Source organism: Alligator sinensis, unplaced genomic scaffold (assembly GCF_000455745.1).
Source record: "Alligator sinensis unplaced genomic scaffold, ASM45574v1 scaffold1347_1, whole genome shotgun sequence".
NCBI classification, from domain to species: Eukaryota; Metazoa; Chordata; order Crocodylia; family Alligatoridae; genus Alligator; species Alligator sinensis.
Window position 1 is genome coordinate 831,035 of NW_005842566.1, and position 20,864 is coordinate 851,898.

Sequence of the window (20,864 nt, forward strand, 5' to 3'; positions counted from 1 at the left end):
AGTGTTTGTGTAAAATTGAACAAGTCAGTGAGGCAGGTTTTATGACCGCCTCTAAAAGCCAGTTGCACAGGAGAAAAGTTAGCAGCCATCTCTAAATCCTAGCAGTTATATTTTAAGCTAAAAGTTAAGTTTCCTTTTGCTTTTTTTTATAATTCAGTTGCTCCTATAGCATCTGTTCTGAATCAGTCTATTTTCCCATTGCTTTAAAAATCAGGTCAGGGTTAATCTTCTGTACCATGTTTGCTTTCCAGGCATTAGTCATGAAACTGCTGATGAAAAGGTGATTTTTGGCATTGAATTTAATTCAACTTTTCTGGAATGTATTCCTAAGTCCCAGCAAGCCTCTATTAGGTGGTATATTCAACGCTCTGGAGAAGAACATCGAGAAGAGGTAAGTTATAGTCATCAAGGCAAGTTTCCTCTATGGAGAATTCAGCCTAGTATTCAACGGCAGGAGTTATTGGGATTAGTAGATGTTTTTACTTTTCCTTGCCTCAACTTAGGTATCACATAGCATTCTGGTATCACCATTTGGGCCATGGAGAGGGGAAGAGAGAGGCCATTTACAGTCTGCCACAGGCAGATTTATTTTATTTTATTTTGATTTATATACTTATTCCATTAAAGAGGAGTGCTCTAAAACTACTCCTGGGGAGACCTTTTTTTTTAAGCCAGACTTCTCTGGTAACACCCTTTTGCTCAAAACTTAACTCATGGAACAACTCAACAGCAAAAACCATATTGAGAATCTTCTGGGTTTATTTTTTTTCCCGATCTTCTGTTCACCCTAGAATTGGAGGCATTTGAGGACCTTCCAGTAGCATGTTAAACATTTTGACTTACTAAATTTCATTGATTCTAAGACAAGGTTCTTCCATTTAATTTGGGGGGAAGCCCCTCATCTTAGAATTGCCTATGAGGGTGCAGGGGAAGGGGAAGGGCAGGCTCCAGCCCCTACCCAGGGTCAAGGTCAGGGCCAGAGCTGCTGCCTTGCCTTCCTCTACGTCCATCTCCCCTCTGCAGCCTCTTCCCCACCATCTTCCCCTTCCCCTTACCTTTGCTCCATGCCGGCAAGCTCCATGCATGCTGTAGCCTGGGGCACTGAGCCCAGCCTGTAGCAGTGGCATGCAGCGCATGGCTGCTACAGGGGCAGGGCTGGGGCTGTGTTCAGTGCCGCAGGCTAGAACAGGGGTGGGACCTGCTGGCATTGAGAAAAGAAATAATGGTGGGAAGCGGGGCAGAGGCTGGGGGAGGGAAAGGCAAGCAAAGGCATGGGGGAGCAGAGCCTGGGGGGAGAGACAGGAAGAGGAGCAGAGGAGGAAGGGGGGACCTGAGCCTGCAGGGGGGCAGACAGGGAGCAGAAATGGCAGGGGGCTAGGCCCAAGCAGGGCTCAAGCTACTTGACTTCCCCACACCACCTGCTGCCCCCATTCCCTGCCCCACTGCAGCGGTGGGGGGATGGATTAAAGATGGCCCCTGGATAATTAGAGTCTATACATGGAAAATTGTAACAAATTTATACATTTTCCAAGTACAGAATCTAATTATTGGGGGGTTGTCTTATATTCAGGGTCATCTTAAATTTGAGTAAATACGGTACCTCCAGCATTCATAGTTTGTTCTTTCTCTCCACCTCTCACCAGGGAAGAGAAATTGCATGTGGGGAATTGCATGTGATAGGGGAAGGATTTTGCATTGAAACTGGGGTTGGGGGGGCAGGGGGAAGGGTTTCTTATGGCCATGCTGCTCAGTGTGCATTAGAGAAGGCAGGTCAAAGCAGTGCAAGTTGTGGTTAGTGTGATGGTGATGAGGTTCGCAGTGGTGTTTAGCTCCTGTGGGAGTATGGTCCCCAGTCTGAAACTAGTCCAAAAGGCTCACGTTTCTACCTTCAATTCTTTAAGTTGAGAGGACTCAAAAAGAATCCTTTGACAGCAAATAAAAAGAAGGAAAGGGGTGTGTTATGTGCTCGTGCATGCATACCTTTTGCCCTGAAAGTCAACAGATTGGGTTCATTTAGATGGGGTTGGAATGAGTTTCAGACATTAGGAGTCTTCACAGCTTTCCTCTTTAAAAAGTGATTTCCCTTTTCCAGCCTTTATATCCAGCCTCTGTAGCGATCAGAATTGCAGTGGCAGGGAAAGGGAAGGGAAAAGGATCAGCTCATCTGATCATTAAAGATCATTACGGGAGCCAGAAAACCTGTTTTTCTATGCAAGTGGCTCAGGATCTAGCCTGGGATGGGGTACTTTTCTTGTACCCACCTCTGTTTATTCCAGTATTATTTTAGTGCAGTGGAGTTCACCACTGAGAATGAATTAGAGTTTAATTGGAGTAATTCTAGATCTAGCACTTTCCACTCCTCAGGCTTCATGCCATAGACAAATGCCTGCTGGTTTAAAACACCATCTTTGATATCCCTTATTATCAAATACTTGAAAATGATTGTGGTATTCTGGTCTGCAAGCTTGCTGAAATCTCTGGAGAATGATCCCAAAGTGCCCATGTTGAATGCTCTGTGGTTTATACAGACCATTGAAGATCTGTGTGCATCACCACAGCACACTTGGTAATTCTTGCCCTGCTTGTTCAACTCTCCAATACCACAGACTGGATGCTTTACAGGGAGCACTTCAGGAACACGCTTCAATATATGCTAGTCATTTCAGTACATGCAAACTGTTGAGCAGGTACTTAACTTTAACCATGTGCTTAAGTACTATCCTTTCAAAGGGATTTAAGCAGATGACTAAGTTTTCCTATATTGAAAATTTAAATGGAGGCGAAGGTGAGCCAGAATCATTAGAAAAAAAAAATCTTTCACAACTATACCCCTAACCAATGTTCTTGAAAGGAAATACAATATTTGGCACATCTGGCCATTTCTTATTTATTTCTTTATTTATGGGATCCCTAGATGACCATGTTCAATAGCAGCCCTGGGTAACAACTTGGCGGGAGTGAGGGGAAGAAAAGTAACAGCTGCTGTTCCTGCCAGCTGGCCACATTGCCAGGACTGGCACCCAGAAGCTGCTGCTGCTCCAGGCACCAACCTGCCCTTACGCCTTCACCTACATTTGAAAAGTTGCCTTCCACCTTGTTAACTACTATTATATATACATACATCCAGATACACAAGAGGGTTATAGGAAAGTAGGGCTGGAAGGGACCTCATGTAGTCCAGGCCCCTGCTGAGGACAGGAGCATCCCTGACTAAATCATCCTAGCCAAATGTATGTTTAATATGTTTTGGACAACTTCCAAGGATGGAGATTCCAGTTTGTCTAGGTAGCCTGTTCCAATGTTTGACCACCCTCATAGTCAGAAGGTTCCTCCTAATCTCCAACCTAATGCAATATATATCACGTGCATATATTTATTGTATATTTTATGTAGTATTATACAAAACAGAGGCCTCTATAGAAAACCCAAATATTTAAATGAGTTTTTTTCAACGTCCTTTAGTTTGTCTGAAATACCACATATAAGAGAGATTGAGTAGTCATATTTAACATGTAGTTTGATCTTTGCTTAACCAATCCCTTACCACAATTTTTTTCCATTACAATTATACATTTTTCTCTTTTTCCTGCATCAGATTCCTCAGATAACACTGACCATTATTTTAGTCCATGCCTTAAAGGTATAACTTATTGTGATGACGATACCAGGCTTTGCAAATGACTCAGTGCACCTGGAACTTAAGTTATGGACTTTTAGTTCCAGTGCTGTAGCGGTTATGTTTCAGCAGATCCTCCTTGTACAAATAGAGGGTTACGCATTGTCCGTGACATGCAATACAGTTTCCTGAGGGGAGGGAAAGGGCAAAATCCAGACTAGATGGGAAGCATTAGGCCCAGCAGGATGTCTCCTGCATTTCACCTTTAAGGTCATGGTTCGGAGTCCTACTTCCAGTCAGAACAGCCTGTGGGAGGGGGACAGGATCTCCTGGGGGAGAGGAGCTGTCACCAGGTCATTCTGCCGGTACTGGGAATATGTTTCCCTGCAGTACGGAGCTGTTTTAAGGTCATGAGTCAGTTATCTAGTGCCTTTGTATTTTGTCTTGCTCACGTAATTGAGCATGTTTATTCCCATATTTGGAAGCTAGTCACCTACTTGTGGGAGAGCTTTTCTATGAATTGAATTAATAAAGAAAAAAGCATGTACGTCATTTGTCCGTAAAGCTTAACGCGCTGTCGTTTCCTGCAGCTTTGGCTCAGATGTTTATTTCTTTTTAAATTCCAATGTGTTATGTTATGTACATAATAAGTGTCAAGACCGGAAAAAGCACACCCAGGGTTCCCTACAAAGCCATTAGCATTGGCTCCCTATGACTTTCAGAAGTATTAGACCTCCTGCTTCAGGCTGGCCCTGACCCACAGTCTCCTTTGACCATCGGTTTGCCGATCTGTCATGTGCCCTTCCAGGGAACATAGCAAGCCATATGTTCTGAAATGACAGAGTATACATTGATCGTGCTTTAACTCTTCCTTTTCTTCTTCCATGAACACAGTGTTAGGAATGAAAGTAAACTTACTTAATAGCTAGGGCACATTACAGGGTCTTCATCAGGGTACAGGTGCTGAACCCTGCTGGAATACCCAATATTTAACCAGTCACCATGTCAGAGATAAGGAGGCATATTTTTTCCCCATGGTCCATTTGGTCAGAATTGAAGGAGTGGACTTTAAATAATACAGTAATGTCACTGACATTTTTGGTAGTGGGTTAGTGAGTGAGGCATAGGTTTCCATTGGTTTGCTGGGCTGATACTTTTTTGTGTAGAAAGAACCTATTTTCTTTGGTTGCAAGTTTCTGGACAAGACCTTTTTGTAGGGATGCCTGATGGAATAGCCTAAGAGTCAAATGAGAGCAGAGTGAGAAGGAAATGTAATTTAAGCAGTACATTTGGTTATGATCACGTGCTAGATCCACAAGGCATACTCAGGGAGCGACCTGCCATGTTATACATCTACATTTAAAATTAAAATCCTCAAAATCTCTGCCTAACCCTGAAAACATGTAATTTTTCTCAGTGTTGCAACTTCCAACGGTGAAGTCCTTGGGCTGCCTAAATTTTTGCCACTAGGCAAAAACACCTAAGCCTTGGATAAGGGAGGGGGAAGGAAGCTAGAGATTGGCTCTGTATCCCACTAATTAGGGGAGTTCCCTGGGATGTACACTGGTTTCCAGTCTCAATAAATATTTACTATTTATGGGAAGTGTAACAGTTTCAAAAGGAGCCACTGAGAGAGCTTACCCTAAAATATCCAACAGCCCGGAGGGTAGGACGCTCCCTTGAAAAGTACAAGATGCAGATTCAAGCCCTTCAAGCCCAAGAAGGTATTTAAACTGGGTTTCCCACATCCCAAGGGAGGACTCTAGCTCCTAAGGTATATGGGAAGGCATATTCTCGACTCTTTTTTGCTTGGCTTAAGCACCTAACTCCAGGAGAGGGTTCATGATTGTGATTCCCAATGACATATTTCCACCCACCCCCCCCCATTCTGAAAGAGGGTTAGGGGTGCAGCAGTCTCTTCAGGATTTCTGCTTGGCTAGCTTAAGCATCTCTCAGTCAACAGGCTGGATTTTGTAAAAATCATTGTTAGGTGCTTAATTTTACCATGGCTGTAGCGAGCCAGGTACCTACCATTGTGCTGTGAATTTATCCAGTGACAAAGCGCCCAAGTTTTAGGCATTGCAACATGAAGCTTATGCCCCCCTTGAGAATGTACTCCATATGCCTTATGGAGGGCAGGTTTAATAAAACTCTATCATGTCTAAGATCTAGTGATTTAAGAAGGGAAGTCCCAAGATGAGTTTTTGATATAAAGGACCCAGTGACAATAAGAAGTGGAAACCATGGGCCAGGCTGAAGCAGACATTGCACAGCACAGATGAATTAATTGTAATATCAGGTAGCCATCAAGAGGCAGACAAGGTTCCGTGGGTGAATTTGGTATCTTTTATTAGACCAACCCGAATAGTTGGAGAATAGTTATTAAGCAAGCTTTCGGGTTCAAAAACCCTTCGTCAGGCTAAGGAGGTTTCAGCAGTTGGGTGTGCTCTTCCTGGATGGAATGAAAAGTCAGGTAGCCATCAAGCCACTTTTCTTTGAACTCAATTGAAGATGCAGCCAATTTGCTTTCCACCATATATTCATAAATTAGTGGCCTGTTGTGCTCTCTTGGGGAAACTTGATGTTATCTTACTGCTTATAAATTTTAACCTTTTCAGCACAATGCCAAATTATTCTTTCATTACGCTACTTACTGGACTTTTTTTTCCCCCAGCTTTAAAAAAAACCCATTTCCTTGAAGTCTTTGAATGAGATTATTATTTTTAAAATTAGGACAATCATTATTTCCTAAAAAGAAAATCTCCTAGAATATATATCTAGATTATAGCACACAGAAAGATTGTTCTGAGCTGAATAAGGTTGTGCCGAGGATTTAAAATTAGCCTTCTAATGGGAAGTTAGGTTCTCCTTCACTGTACTGTGAGACTCATGTCTCTCCAGAATGTCATTATGTTCCCAACATTTCCTCCAGTTTTTACTTTAGCATTTTAATACATTCAGAAATAGGCTGTTAAAAAAAAAAGGGGGATATCAACTTTTTTAGTTACTCAGACTCATTTTCCAGTGTAACCGTAGTGAAATAGCATGTAATTAAAAACAATCTTCATTTTCAATTGGATATTGATGAACACACTTGATAACGAAAACCAATAGGAATTCTCACAAAATGGTCCTTGTTTTCTCTTTTTCCAGTCTGCTTTTATTTGGAGGTTGTGCTCTAACACATGGTCAAGCCTAGCTTTACCACTAGTGCTTTCTCATATGTTGATTAATGAGGGAAGGCAGGCTTTGAAGCCACTTTCTTCTCAGAGACAGGTGCAATGTTTTAACTGTGAAAGAGTTGACATGTGAATTATTTGTAATGAGGGAGCTATCTAAACACATCATTAACAAAGGACAAAAGGCACTGACCTAACCTGATGGCACTTTCAAATCTATGGTTATTTTCCATCTTATGCCTATTTTTTCCCCATCGCTCAATTCCAGCTGTCAAAATCAGGTTATTAACATAAAGGGACATCTTCTTTCTTTTCCAAAGACCCTTTGTATCTCAAGTGCACCGCACCATTTATTCATTGCATCTTTGGCAAAGCAATTTTTTGCAGTGCTTCAGCCAAGGATCAAAAATCATTAAAAAAATTGCTGAAAGAATACATACAATATTTTCAAATGACTTCCACTTCACGGAGAAGGTGAAGGTTGCAATGTATATGCTGTTTGTAAACTGAATCAAAGCAGTGCATGTTATCAGAAAACATAACTGGACAAACATTTATCAAATGCTTAATTTCTGTGGCTCATAATTTTGTCTTGAGTTCAAAGAAACAATTTAAGTTTAACTTGAAATAATTGCTTGTGAATTGGGGCCTCTGTGCTGCTGAAGTGCTAAAAATATGGATCTACGATTAATAGGCCATCAGAGCTATTGATTAAAATTCAACAAAAAATGAAGCCACATTTAACAAGAATAAAATGGTGTCTCCTACTTAACTAGACTTTTCACTAAACTCATGTTTTAATTAAAACAAGTTCTATGTCTGCAGGTCAAGAACCAGTGAACAAATTAAGTATTCAAGGGAAAGGTTAAAGATCTATTACCAAAATAATGAAATGCCAGGTGTTTATGAAACTCCAGAATCCTGTGGGGGGGAAATAGAGAGGAAAGACAGGAAGAGCTCTGAACCTCTAGGTAAAACAACATAAACAGGATACCAAAAAAGAGAAAGGAGGTGGGGAGGGGAGAGAGAGGTATGGGGGAAAACAGTAATGAAGTGTTGCTCAATATGTGTTAAATCAGAGCCATAATTTCATCCTGTCAGACGATAAGAAAAGAATGAACAATGAAGCCACGAAAAGTAGGAGGTGACAGTCACTGTAAATCAATAATCATGATTTACACAGGATGTTCAATAAGAATCCTGTTCATTAAAAATAGAAATACTGGTGGGTTGGGATCAAGGGACACTGCCAGATGAGGGGGTGTGTCAGTTTGGGGTATATATAACGTCTCAAGAAGAACCATTGGAGCCCCATTGTCTAGCATATTAAAACTAGACACAGTCCAAATGAGTGGGATTGCTACGGTGCAACTAGTAAATAAGTAATAATTAGTGGTGTGATGGACTCAGTGACTCAGCAGGTATTTCCTAATTCTAGATTGCTCAAGGCCCTCCACAATGCTGCTCCTTCTTTTACTCGACAATGAGCTGAGCCCCACTGTGGCATCTTCGGACAGGCATAGCCAGCATGAACAGCCAGCTGGAAATGTGAATAGTGTAGGAGGTGCAGTGTGCCTGGCCCTCTGCCAGTCTCCAGCATTGGAGTACGATGGAAGCATGCTGTGCTCTGACAATCCCAAGACAGCAAACAGCTACTTCGTGTTTATATACTTCGGAGTGGCAAAATATAGACCTGACTTCACCCTAGCGCTGCCGGTTGTTATTATTCCCAATTTACAAGTAAGGAAACTAAAGAGATCTGACTTGTCCAAAGTTACTTCGTGAATGAGTAGGAGAACCAAACAGAGCCTACTGATATGCCATGACTCCCATAGCCCTCCTCATTACTAATCCACACCATCTTTCTGAGCTGATCTGTAGTCTCTGATGCTATTACATCCATAGTGGTACACAGACTGATGGGCCTCTCTGGTATGTTAGCTACCCACGCAAGCACAGGCAGTCAGGAGCAAGGGGTTGGACTAAATGACCTCCTGAGGTCCCTTTCAGCCCTCATTTTCTATGGTTCTAAGGCTGGCCAAAAATATGTTTATGGTGATGTGAAAGTGATTTACCAAATTAATTATTAATTAATCCTCACAAACCCATGATGAGGCACTGGTATTTTAGTATCATGGGGAAAGATATGTGTATATATATGCATGTATGTGTGTGTGTGTATGTATACACATATACATACATATATACATATATATACACACACACACACACACACACATATATATATATATATATATATATGTGTGTGTGTGTGTGTGTGTGTGTGTGTGTGTGTGTATGTATGTGTATGCATATAGATGCATATGTGTATACATCCACACACTGGTATATAGTGTATGTTTGTGTGTGTGTGTAAATTCTGTGGTGAGGGGAGTTGCACACATTTTTCACATAAAGAATCAGCATGGAGGCTACCCATGGTGAAAAAAAATCTAATTTAGCCATCTTTATGCCTTCCTGATCTTCATCTTCTGAAGTTTGCTGGAGGGACAGATGTGTAGTCTGGGATGGTTTTCAGATTGTCTCTCTCTCTCTCTCTCTTTTTTTTTTTAAGTCAAGCCCTCGGTGCTGGATTAAATGGGCTCCTTGTGTTATAACAATGCTACCAGTGGTGCTGAAGATGTGCTTTGAGTGCCTGCTGCATTATGGGTTAATCAAGCTGAACTCTAGTCCCTTTGCTGCCGTTCTTTGCTGCAGCCTCTGTGCGGCAGTAAAACACAGCACAGTGTGAGGTGACAACTTTCCATTGCAATATCGGCACTTCAGTGTGCCTTGGAGTATAGAGAGGGGCAGTTAGCTCTGTTAGTATTTATGTTGTATGTTAATTGTTATATCATTAAAATATATGTTAGTTGGACTATAGAGTTAGTGCAGAATTGGGGATCAGGGCTCTGATTCCAATTCCTGACTGTGCCATCGAGTCTTTGGTGTGGCCCAGGGCAAATCACTTACCCTCCATATTTTCCCATCTGTAAATATATTAAATTAACTGGGCTTCATCATTAACTATTACTAGACCATCATCCTTCATGATGATCAATTAATGTTCTGAATCACACTCCAGTGTGCAAAGTAGCTGGCATCTTGGAGGCCTGCGTTGTCTCAGGTACCCGGGTATAGTGATGTAGCACTCCAGATTAGCATCTGATTATTCTACGTAGCAGATCTTTACCTTCTAAAATACAATCCTGCAAATGTTGCTGTGGTGGGGCACAGATGGCAGAGATATTCAGCCTCCACTTCAAAAAACATTGTGTCTTTTTCAATGCTCGCTTTCATAGATCCTGAACTGTAACAGGACCCTTAAATAATGACATTAGATTTTATCTCTCTGATCTCCTCGGACCTGTTTCTCACTGACAAATGATGTGATCAGAAGTAACTCCACTGAAATTAGTGGAGCCCCATCTGCAAAACCAGTGTCAGATCAGAATTGTGATGATTAGCTTCACTGACTGCTACTTATTTATTTTGTGGTAAAGGCTAGAAGCCCCATCATGGACCAGGAAACATATATGCTAGGTGTGATAGTAATACAGGAACAAAGCTGGTCCCTGGCCAGAGATTTGTCCAGCTAAATAATCTCTGCTTAATTAAAGAATCTTCCTATTGTTTTTACTTACTTAATATTGTAAAAAAATTGTCCAGGACGTAATTTTTACTTACTCATGCTGAAGCATTACAGACACTGTAACCATCCCTTGAAGAGCAGAACTCCAAAATTCAGAAAGCCGCGTGCTGTGTTATACTGATGCTCAAGACAGGAAGGGACAGTCCCTTAACTCAGACATCCCCTCCTGCATTTCTGCTTCTCACTCAAATTGTATTTTCCCTATAATTTTTACATACTGTGTTTGCTTTGTCTGACCACACAGCTGAAGGCGGACGAGAGGGTGATCAAAACGGAACATGGCCTGCTGATCCGCAGCTTGCAGAAAAAGGATGCTGGAGCCTATTACTGCAAAGCCCAGGAGCACACATTCATCCACACCATTGTGAAGTTGAACTTGAATGTCATAGAAAACGGGCAAATGGAAAGCACGCAGAAAACGGAGGACGAGGAAGGACGGGTGAGGGATTTACTAACTGAGTCCCGGCTGAGGTACAAGGATTACATTCAGCTTGTCAGCAGCCCCAGCTTCAGCCTGGATGAGTATTGTGAACAGATGTGGCACCGGGAGAAGCGGCGGCAGCGAAACAAAGGCGGGGCCAAATGGAAGCACGTGCAGGAGATGAAGAAAAAGCGAAATCGAAGGCACCATGAAACTGCCAGCCGACATGCAGGCCCTACAGCCACGTAATTTGGATATTCTATTTAAAGACAGAACATTTTACATGTGAAAATATTGTGTTGGGGGGGGGGGTTGCATCCTTCCTTGTAATTAATATTGCTTCTCACCGAGATCATATAATGCACAGTCATTATTAATCTGTATAAGGCTGTACTGTGGAATACAATATCAAATGAGATGTTTCTGATTTGAGTACCGCATCCTAGGCAATATTTTTTTTAAAATAAAAGTTTTGGACTTTTAGGTGGTACTTGGAGGGTGAGAGGCCAATATGCGAGATTTCATGTGGGTGTTTCATAGTTTCACTAACATAATTTTTCCATGGGATTTAGCGTTTGTATTACTGGCTGTTATTAATTGGCTGCTACATTCCACTCCAGAAGTGGCTACATTTCAGGGGTGGGCAGATGTATTTGTAGAAGTGTTTTGGCATCTTTATAGATGAAAGGTGATATATAAACATGTGACAGATCTGCAAAACAACACTAACTTGACCCTTGGGCTCATAACTAGGCATGTGGGTGGGGGTTGCTAGCACAGAAAGGCGATGTGAAAAAAATCAATTAAGTATTGGCTTAGGAGTAACTTGTGTTTGTGCCAAGAAGAGAAAAAGAAAAGCCTGATCATAGTTTAAGAGGAGGAAATACAGAGCATTATTCATTAGGGTTTAAGTAGCCACCAGTTTGCAGTACATCTGCTGAAATGAAATGTTGATTCAAATTGAAACTGCCAGCAAGATACTCGAGAGTAAATGTCCTAAACGGTGCGTGGGAGATGTGTGCACAAATCCGATTAACAAATAATTGGATTTCTGCCTTCACCTTTTTTTGTCTCTTTGAACACTTTACCCAGATTGTCTCCACTCACCTCTATAACTCTGACCTTTTTGCTGGCTTCTTTTCATGCTGTTAGTTCATGAAAGAAAAAAAATAAAGGAAGAGGACAAAAATACACTTGATAACATAAGACGATGAGGGAAACCTATTTTTTGACAGAGATAGTGCAAACATTCCTCAGATGTGTGTATTCTTTTTTTTTTATTTTTTTCTGTTTTAAAGGTCTTTTGTATTTCAGAGTCAAATTGTTGCATTGTTGGAATAAATACTTTTTATTATAATTAAATAAAAAACAAAAAGTACCCATGTGTAAATACATAGAAGCACAAGTCAAAAATAAGCAGATTTCTGTTGACAGTAACTCCATTGGGAAAGTATTGCTAGATTTATGCTTTACTGTTTAATAGGTTACATCATTCTGTATAGGAAAGACATATGCAGCCTTACTCTAAGCAGTGTGACTTCATTGGACTTACTCCTGATTTACACCAGATGAAGCGTGATCAAATTCAGGCTTTTCTGTTTCTTCTCTAGTTCTGCAACCTGCCTTCCCCCACTTTGTCAAAACTTCCCTGTTTTCCCTTTCACGCCTTTTTGAGTGTGAAATGACAAATTAGCCACTTCCTCACATGGAAGAGAGCTCTGATGGATACCAAAAAGACAGACTTTACTTGTTTCTCATGCATTCTACAAGACTTGAGAGCAAAGTTTGTGGGAAACCCATGTGATTGGTGTGCAACTCATTAAGGAACTGAAAACTTTAGTTCTGAATACTAGAAATTAGACCTATCCACTACCCAACGTGTGTGTGCATTCAGTCCCTGATCAATAATTGCGTAGATACAAGTTTTGTCATTGTATATTTCCTTTCTGTGGAAAGATACAAAAACAATGATGCATTTTTTTTCACATTTCAGAAAGGAGCCTCAGCTTACTCAAGTTTCTTGTAAAAACCTAAAGCAGATTTTTAAAAATGTATTATATAAAGCCAGGGATACCAAATATAATTCTCTTTAGGGCTAGGGACCCACATTAAACACAAAAACTGGTTTAAATGATCAGAAACTGGTTTAAACCTATAACAGAACAGAAGTTTAGTGCATATAAATCAGTTTGAAAATGGCTGAAACCGGTTTGAGATGAACCTGGTTGAAAGTAGTATCAGACTTAACTGATTTGGGTCAAACTGGTTAGCTGGTAATGTCCCTCTGTTGTTTTTTTAATGGGCTGCTAAACACTGAGTTAGGTGTGATAAATGAGTTGGGGTGATAACATGTTATCAATTCCCTTCTTGACTGGTCAGAAGCGGGGAGAACTGCTCCCTAATCAGAGCAACCTGCCAGGACCTGGCCATGCCCCCTCAGCTCAGCACTGTGGAAGGGAGGGAGGGCTGCTCTAGTGTCCCCTGGCTTCTAGCCTTAGTCACTGAAGGCATGTGCCTGCATGTCTGGGATGTGTGTGCAGTTACAAACTGGTTCAGCCTAGCCAGGTTAAACTAACCTGCAAAGATTGAAGCTCAGGCTCAGCCTCAGGCTTTGTGAATGTCTGTCCCTAACCTAGATGGGTTTCTTTCAGAAGAAGCACTGGGAATGTGTGCCCAATAGTTCGACAGTGTTAAGCACTAAGTGCTGTATGTTATAAAAGATAGGTAGTAGGTTGCTTTACACAGAACTTTAAACATACAGATCCTGCTGTCACTTGCAAGTACAGAGTTTTTAAAAGTGACTAGTGATTAGAGTACCTTTTGTAGTGTGAGGAATCAAGAGAGACAAACAGCCATACTTCGGGTTGTAATCCAGCTGTCTGAACTTTTCTTACTGTCTCCCTAGTTCAGCCTTTTAGTGCTCTCTAGTGGATGTGGAGGACAAGGACTCTATGATCACACCACACGTTAAAATTGTTAAGGTCACTTGGAACTACTTATTGAGGATTTAGTGAGCATTTGCCTTATGAATATCAGGCCCCTCAAGAAGTCTTAATATGACCGCTGAAAAAATGAAATACTCTAAATCTTTTTGTGACTTCTGAAAATATAGTATGGTGATTGCCTTCACCAAGCAGAACTCACTGATTTATTCCTTGTTGGATTCTACCATTCCCCAGAGTACCATCTCTCAGCCTTAGCCCTTGTGTGAATATGAAGCAATAAGCCAGGACTAAACTAAGATGATTGCCTCACGTGGTTCATCCTGTCTCATGATTATATATACTGACAAGGGGCTTACTCCTAATTCTCATTGAAATTGGTGGGAATAGGATTGAACGCAGTATTTTAAGTACTGCTTACAGGTTAAATCTTGTTTGCCACCTGCAGGGAGACAGTATTCCTTGATTTCTGTTGGCCAATTCCCCCAAGTAATATACATGGAATTTAGCCATAAATAGGTAAGAGTGTTGTTGCTGTCAGGATGGTCCAGGACATGTTAAAAGGCAAAACGTTTTAGTGATATCTTTCATGGGACCAACTGTACAGTTAGAAAAGGTGTTGGAGAAGTTTTGGGCATCAGGTGTCATTCCTCAGATGCCCAAAAGCTTATCCAGTGGTTCTCCAATTGGTCCAATAAAAGATATCACAAAAAAAAGTTTTGCCTGCCTCCATAAATAAACTAACAAAATGTTGTTCAATATAGTTTTCCACCTTAAAAGACAAATGGACTAGCTTGGGTTTAAATACTCTCATGGTCTACAGTCCTCGCACAGAACTCTCTACTGGTTTCAAGATAAGTTTTTATGTGACTAAAAGCTGTAGCCTTAGGAACCTGAGCCTTAAAGGGCTGATTTTTTTTTATTCAAACTTCTTTTGAAATTCTTAAATTCAGCTTCGATTTATGTTATTTCAAATCATCTTGCAGTAGGTTTCCTCTCAGAGGGATGATCTCAGCGCTCCTGGGTGGGGCAGAAAAGCAGAGCCCTAAGTGAGGTATGAGGCCACTTCTGTCTTGGGGAAATACATTCAATATCCTCCAAGTCATTATGCTATATTGGAATCACCCCCTCCTCTCCCTAGGGAGGGGCATTTAATAATATTGTGCAGATAAAAATGTTTGGTTCAGTCAGTTTTATAAGAGTTGCCTGTTGAGCTAGCACAGTATTTTGCATTCATATAGATGATCCGTGTGCAGGGACGCTGGAGACCAGTAAATGAACTGGACAGATCAGGGACCACTAAGGAAGGTAAGAAGGGGTTTCGTTAGACAGTGTTTCACAATTCAAAGTTAGCAGCAGCTCCTTCAGTCCCAGAGGGGGGTTCAAAGGAGAACAAAATGAGCTAACTCTGGAATTGTAACATGAAAAGCGGGTCAGGAAAGCATACTTTTCCATGGAAAAAAAAAATCAAGTTCTGTATAATTTAAAAGCCAAAACCTGCAACTGCTTACATTTCAAAATGAGGATTTGGGGGTCAGTCGTGCTGCTGAGCTGTACTATGAGTCACAACAGGCTCGTAGTTAAAATGAAACTGAACCCAACTTCCTTAAAGAGCTCAATAAAATAATGCTAACTGAAATTTGGGTTGAAAGGGGGAAAAGTTATCCTTGCACTAATAATGGAAAGGTTTAGACAGATCACTTAGTGGAGACTTGTAATAATAATAATAATAAAAAAAACCAATTTAGACCTAATCCCTAAGCAAATCTTCTCCCCTCCCTCCAAATATATAAAACTACTTTCAAAAAAAGAAGCCCCTTTCTTGGTCTGCTGGAGTTTGGCTGAGCAGCCTGTCAGACAAATGCATACAGTGCGGTTGGTAGTGATTAGGATGCTGAATTCCGATGCAACCTTTAAAAGACCCAACCGGGTCTTGAAGCTTGTAATAATTTTCAAGTCAGTTAAAAAAAAAAACAGGATTAGCAGAAGACACAAATAACATAGTGACACTTATTCTGATAAGCTGGTTCCATTGCTGCAAAAAATGTTCTAACCACACATTAATATGCACACATGCTACAGACAGCCTGGGCCTGATTCTCATCCAAGCTGTAGTGATGTAACCTAATAAACCTTAATAACGTTTTTAGTTTTACATTCTTGTGAGATCAGCATTAGCTCCAGAGTCTAAACCCTTATGAAATAAGTAAAATCGGATATGCCCCTAGTCCTTTATCCAGGAATCAACAGGTGGCTAGTGGAAACTGATTTTCTTCTGGTCTTTGTGCAATATGTATGATGTGTTGTAAAGACTCATACAAAAAAGGGTATTTTTTTTTTAAAACACAAGGTTACTGCAATCAGTTAATAACATTTGAAAATATTCAAGAACCAGCTCCAACTCTGACTCATGTCAGTGCACTAATGATTATTTAGCTTATCCTTGCTAACTTTGATCTAATGGATTCTGATCTAATGGGAAAAAAATAGAAGCAAGATCTTCCAAATCACAGCCTAAGTTGAAAGCAGTTGTGCATTGATCCATTGGCTTGATCCTGTTCTCATTCATGCAAACATAAATTGGGATTTAGCAACATGGAGGTCAATAGAATTACATGTGCATGAGTAGAAAATTAAGCCCACATGTGTCTCTAATACATTGTTACATCTTATAAAAAATTATATGGTCTCTAATATTATATTTTACCATAGTGTTGCTAACATTACATTGAATTAGGCTTCTGTGGTTAGCTGAAGTGGGGAATTCTTTGAGGTTGCAATCCAGATTTTGAGCTTAATAAAATGAGTTCATTTCAGAAAGCAAAAGGAAGGGGAAGAAAATTATACATGCCATGGGAAAGATTTCTGAAGCTTTGAAAAGTGACCCTGGCTTTTTACTTCCATGGCTTTGTACGATAGTGACTGCACCATTTATGTTTTTCCAGTGCTGAACATTTAAACAAGTGCTTGAGCAATTTATAATCCACATGTTAGCAAACTGGCTTGATCATGCTTCTTTTGAACAGCGATAGGATATAATATAACAGTGACGGGATTGGTCCTTATCCCTTCAGATTTGGTTTTACATGCTTCCATCTAAATCTATTATCTCAAAGCACTATGTCTGATCCTACCTGAGTGTTCACTTGATCCTTACTCAGTCAAACACCCTTTGATACTGAGAAAAAAAGACTGTGAAAAACAAGGTGAAGATTTTATGATCTGGCCCATGGCTCAGTATATGAAACTAAATACCCTAAAACATCTCTTGCCATATTCTCAGCTCAGAAAGGGGTGTTTCTCAGGCACTTACATTTACCACCAAGTTACCTACAGTTCTGACATACAAATACTTCAGGATGGATGTCTGGAAAGATAAATCAGAGATCAGGAAGTGAAATTTCCATCAATAATAAGATTTTGAAATGTGTTTAAAGCTTTCTTTCCCTTCTCATTGTGTACAGATTTCCCAGTTTAAATTCAAAGTCTGCTGTGCTTTAAAACAACGTGAAATGATAATCATAACAAATTCGCAAGGTGATGTAAGAAACAGAAGAACTGTTCCAGGTGACTTTTATTACTGCTGTAGACTGCTAGTTAATAGTTTCAAACAGTTAATGCCAAGAAAATCATCTGTCTGTTCATAGACAACCGTGCTATTTTTAATAGGCCTAGACACGGCTCAGTTTTGGTGGCGTTTCATATTCTGCTCCCGTGGTCTTATTATGTATAAGTGCCTTTGGCTGCTTTTTGTGTTCTGTTCATTTTATTCTTGCTATTAAATAGAAATGTCTCCGAGGCCAGCCGGTTTTTGAAATCTCAACATTGATGAATTTAGTGCATGGAAAAGAAGGGTTAGGCAGGTAATTTGACTTGGATACTTGTACATCTTGTGCCTACTATGGGCAGAGTGTTATGGGTTTAATGACTTTAATGAGATTTCAGAGCCTCGTGGGACTTCAGCAGTTTTGTCTATAAGCTGAGTGTCAGGGTCCATTTACAAAACTAGTATTTACTGTACTCCAAAGCATCGTCTAAAGTTGTGTAATTGGACTCCAAAGTTGTAAAATCTGATGTTTAGAGATGGCAAAAAAAAATAATTTAATAAAATATTTTCCCTATTTTGTCATAAAGGTCAAAGGAAATTCTTAATGATATAATATGCTTACTAATGGCCCTTCAAATGCATGTCTGAGGTGGGGTTGGGGGAGTTGTGTTAAATATATTGATAGGTCATGACAGTCAGAAGAGTTTTTTCAAAAATGTTTTTTGAGAATTTCAATTAAAAATATTCTTGTTCCCTTCCTTCCTCCCACCACTAAGAAAATTCACACACAGAAGGACAATGGCGCTGAAGTGAAAATTGCTTTGAATTTGTTTTCAAAATGCACATAGCTTTAAAAAGGTTGAACCCGTTTCAAGGATTCTGTAAATTCTTTTTTAGAGACTTTCCATGCTTTCAAGTTTTTTAGACAGTTTAAAGATTGCTTGTCAAGGTGTTAACTTTGTAATAGCCTATATTTTTGGATAGAGAGAACAAAAGAGAGATTTTCTCCAAACTGCTCTATAATATTTTCAGTCGGTTCTATAAAGATGATTCCTGCCCCTTCCAAGAACAGCATCAGCAGCTCAGGATATATTTTGCCTGGCAAGAAATAGCAGCTCAGAAAATCTTCACAATCTTTTAAATGGAAAATTGAAACCAAACTGACTGACCGCATAATACCTTACATTCTCTTAGTAAGGTTAATGTATTCCTTTGGTGTGAAAGTACCCTCTGTTCCACATATCCAGCAGAATTCTGCATTTCTTATGTTCCACTTATATCCATCTTATAAGGTACCCATAGGACACAAGTAATTTATAGGGCAAGCCAATTGCACGGGGATGAATTTCACCTCTATAGGATAACTATTTATAGAATGATATGAGGAAAAACTCTGTTGGTGGCGTGAGTCTATTTGTAAATCTCCACAGTTAATGGTGTAACATGACTAAAGTGATCAATAATAAGGAGAGACCTACCAAAATTGTGACAGAAGTGAGCTGTGCAGCAGCTCCTTTAATCTTGTTTGTTTCACTGTGCAGCCTCCTGCCTCTGATTGGTGGAGGCCTTGGAGGTCCCACTGCTGATTGGCCAGGAGGCAAAAACCATGGTTTGAAATACGGCACGGTTTTTGTCTCCCAGCTGATCAGGGACTGGCAGGGCTGCTGGGGCCCTTGGCTACTCAGCAATGTCAGGCAAAACTGTTCCATATTTAAAACCATAGTTTTTGCCTCCTGACTGATCAGTAGCAAGCCGCAGGGCTCTGCCAATCGTGGGGGGGACGGGGGCACAGAAAAGTGAGCAAGATTAAAAGGACTGAAGTGCACCTTCACCATGATTTTGGTAGGTTCCTAATGGTAAGCTCTGAGTTTCCCAGACCTGCTTTTTTTAAATAATTTCCACTTTTGTATTCCAAAGGTAACTGAAACTGTTAAATGTATATGTTGGTTGTACTATAATAAACACAGAGCTGAAAGGATGTTGACTTCTGTTTTCCTGACAAACCAAGTAATACAGGGGTGGCCTTTGGGTTGTTGGGGCCCTGCACAAGTGTCATTTGGGGCCCCTTAGAGGCTTAATTTTGATGACCTATAAGCAAGTTGGACATTTTCAATTTCCCTTTGCCCTATCCATGAAACATTCATAAGTTGAAGAAAGAACAACGTTTTCAATAGCTTCAGTCCCCCCCAAAATTGTTGCAAAATGTTGGGGCCCCCTAAAGTGTGGGGCCCCAAGTGGTCCCCCAGTTTGCCCTCCCCGAAGGCCGCTACTGGGTAATAGTAAGTTAGGATAGACTTTCAAAGAAAAAGTATTTGGCTCATTAAGGAAATGATAAGATTATAGAACAATCACTCTTTAGATCTTATTCAGCATTTTTTTCACCAACTTCATCTAAAGTTCCTCTTGTCTAAGGACTATCCATAAGTTTTATCCATATGCACATTTCATACAGAAGTTTTACAAGCTGCTTGAAGCTCCAAATAGGGCATGATTAGGAGTCAAATAAGATAGCCCTTGCACCTGTTTCATAAAATGCATGCATGAGAAGACACCATGTTGGTAACACTAAATTAGGAAAACAGCTATTTCCAGACGAGTTGTAAGTGCAAGTAGCATTCCAGCCATTGCTCACAGCCTCCCTCTAGACTCTTATCCTGCAATCTGTGCTCCTCTCTTTAAGTTCAGTTTGAACATCAGCAGGTCACATCCTCTGCAGGTGGGAAATTCACAATTCTATTTAGGACATAAAGTAAGCTTCAGTAGAATTTAGTCTTGTATGCAGGGGCAATGCATAAAAGGTGCACATGTACTCCATGAGTGTCAGTGCACCGCCTCTGTGGCCACGATCCATTTAGCTGGCAGGCAGGGGGGCAGGCAGGAGCACCAGTGCTCCCTTCCTCCCCCCGTAAGTACCGGCTGGGTAGTGGGGCCACTGGAAAAAGCGACTGCACCACTTCCAGAAGTGACTGTGGGAGTTCCAGAAGTAGCATGACCACTTTTATGGTAAGTGAAATCGGCCACATGATCAGCCACCAGGGGACACCTCTCTCCCCCCCCCCCCCGTTGCTGACTGATGTCAGGGGAAGCACGTGTTCCCCCTGACTCGAGGCATCAGACATCCATGCTTGTATGCGCCATGCTAGATTTCGCCCAGCAGAAGGTAAATTTGCACTCCAAATGACAGGGACAGAAATAGCTTGATATCTGGAACTCTGCTCAGTTACACTTACTGCAACATCTCTGGAGGTCAGCACAGGATAGTTAAAGTACCGCACTACAGATCCAGGGGCATGGGCCATGTAGCGGTCTTACATTTAGATGGGCCTAACCGTGGTAAGGCCCATCTAAATGCCCTCTCTTGCAGGCATCCAGAGAGCTTAATTTTCCTGATCTGCATTAGTTTACCTAAGGAGTTACACTTAGATCTAGAAGGGGTTAATTTGATCTAGGAAGGGCTTAAACTGGACTAGTAAATGCCTGTATGCATTCACAGCATAACCCTCTGTC

The 20,864-nt window shown here is 40.8% G+C and overlaps 1 protein-coding gene across 1 annotated transcript in view; it reads left to right on the plus strand.

Annotated features, from left to right (window-relative positions):
* The window catches only part of SEMA3D (semaphorin 3D), a 188,887-nt gene extending 169,558 nt beyond the window's left edge, over positions 1–19,329 (plus strand). Inside the window, exons 17-19 of the mRNA XM_006032351.3 lie at positions 252–391; positions 10,692–11,113; positions 17,275–19,329. Coding sequence (XP_006032413.2) covers positions 252–391; positions 10,692–11,113; positions 17,275–17,311 — 599 coding nt within the window. The 3' untranslated portion in view covers positions 17,312–19,329. The remainder of the gene's footprint in view (positions 1–251; positions 392–10,691; positions 11,114–17,274) is intronic.
* Positions 19,330–20,864: the final 1,535 nt, after the last annotated feature.